Source organism: Bison bison, unplaced genomic scaffold (assembly GCF_000754665.1).
Source record: "Bison bison bison isolate TAMUID 2011002044 unplaced genomic scaffold, Bison_UMD1.0 scf7180017864240, whole genome shotgun sequence".
Lineage (NCBI taxonomy): Eukaryota > Metazoa > Chordata > Mammalia > Artiodactyla > Bovidae > Bison > Bison bison.
In genome coordinates, this window is record NW_011494812.1 from 1628849 (window position 1) to 1630732 (window position 1884).

The 1884-nt window shown below is 44.9% G+C and overlaps 1 protein-coding gene across 1 annotated transcript; it reads left to right on the top strand.

The window, feature by feature from the left end:
• The first annotated feature begins 291 nt into the window (after window positions 1–291).
• LOC104993544 (olfactory receptor 10J1-like) lies at window positions 292–1261 on the top strand. Its single transcript, XM_010846852.1, has one exon. It carries the CDS (start codon window positions 292–294, stop codon window positions 1219–1221), a length of 930 nt encoding a protein of 309 aa, XP_010845154.1. The 3' UTR covers window positions 1222–1261.
• Window positions 1262–1884: the final 623 nt, after the last annotated feature.

Genomic DNA, 1884 nt, shown 5'->3' on the forward strand with positions numbered 1-1884 from the left:
AGTCAGTAGGGAAGCCCCAAAGAATCCGACCACCAGTGCAAGAGTTGTGGATTCGATCCCTGGGTCAGGAAGATCTCCTACAGAAGGAAGTGGCAACCGGCTCTGGTATTCTTGCTTGGGAAATTCCATGCACAGAGGACCCTGTTGGGCTATAGTCTATGGGGTCACAAAGAGTCGGACATGAAGTAGATTGACCAAAAGAATCTGCCCAGTCTACTAACAACAGAAATCAACCAACTAGGTTCCTTATAGAATTTTTTTTTTACTTTCTTAGATACCATATATGACTTAATGAAGAAAAAGAATCACACTCTGGTGAGTGAGTTTACTCTTCAGGGTTTCTCCAGCTTCTGTGAGCACCAGTTCACCCTCTTTATCGTGTTTTTTGCACTGTACATGTCAACCCTGGCAGGCAATATCATCACTGTGGCCATCATCAGCCTTGACCGTCGCCTCCACACCCCCATGTATTTCTTCCTCGGCATGCTGTCAGCTTCCGAGACTGTGTACACAGTCGTCATTATACCCAAGATGCTCTGCAACCTTGTAGGCCTGAGTCAGTCCATTTCTTTGGCAGGTTGTGCCGCTCAGATGTTCTTCTTCATCACTTTGGCCATCAACAACTGCTTCCTGCTCACTTCAATGGGCTATGACCGCTATGTGGCCATTTGCCACCCCTTGAGGTACACAGTTATCATGAACAGGAGGGTGTGCATCCAGCTGGTGTGGGGGGCCTGCAGCATCGGGCTGATTGTGGCCATGACACAGGTGACGTCTGTATTCAGGTTACCCTTCTGTGCCACAAAGGTGGCCCACTTCTTCTGTGACATCTGGCCTGTGATGAAGCTCTCCTGCATTGACACAACTGTCAATGAGATCCTGACTTTGATCATCAGTGTCCTGGTGATCCTGGTTCCCATGGGATTGGTTTTCATTTCCTATATCCTCATCATCTCCACCATCCTTAAAATTGCCTCAGCTGAAGGTCGGAAGAAGGCCTTTGCCACCTGCACCTCCCATCTCACTGTGGTCATTGTCCACTATGGCTGTGCCTCCATTGCCTACCTCAAGCCCAAGTCAGAGAACAGCAAGGATGAGGATCAGCTGATCTCAGTGACCTACACTGTCGTCACCCCACTACTGAACCCTGTGGTGTACACCCTGAGGAACAAAGAGGCCAAGGATGCTCTGCTCCGGGCCATTGGCAGGAAGCTTTCCTGATAAGATGGGCCTGTTACAAAGAGGGTCTTGGAAGATTCTATAGGGAAGAGAAAGTAAAGCAGTGAACAGCACCTAGAGTGAAAATTCTGGAGCCTACCATGCAGTGGTTGGATAGAGGAGATAAAAGGATTATAAATCCAGGCCCTGGAGAAAGGGGCTCCAAAGTACAAGCAAGCCTGCCCCTGACAAGACAGCATAGATGGTATGGAGGATCAATATAAGAGTAATAACTTGATATGGGGAAGTACACGGATTGTATGCATAACCTAGGACAGAATGAGATCAAGATAGTAGAAAGGATTAATGAGGGGAGGCTGCTTCAAGGCAGTACTAAACTTTTAAATACATTCTATAACACTCTTTTTCGACATGAAGCTCCCTTTTATCCATTTAGAGTTACAAAGGCTTAACATCCAATTGAAGTCATTGTTTTGTGGACAATTCAAGTTCCTTGCATCTTAAACACCATAAATAAATAGCCGTCAGTGATAATAAACATCTATATAATTTACCAACTCCTGAAGTCTAGATCTTTTTCATGTATATGGCCAACCTGGAACTTAAGTTTTCAGGAATATGTAAGAGAAATATTTTTGGAAAATGATTAAAATTCCTTGATAATTTAATTAAAGAAGTAGCACCAAGTAATCATATTGGCATTTA

What these genes read in the sequence shown, in the direction of transcription:
- LOC104993544 (XM_010846852.1), top strand. Translation starts at nt 292, where the DNA reads ATGAAGAAAAAGAATCACACTCTGGTGAGTGAGTTTACTCTTCAGGGT.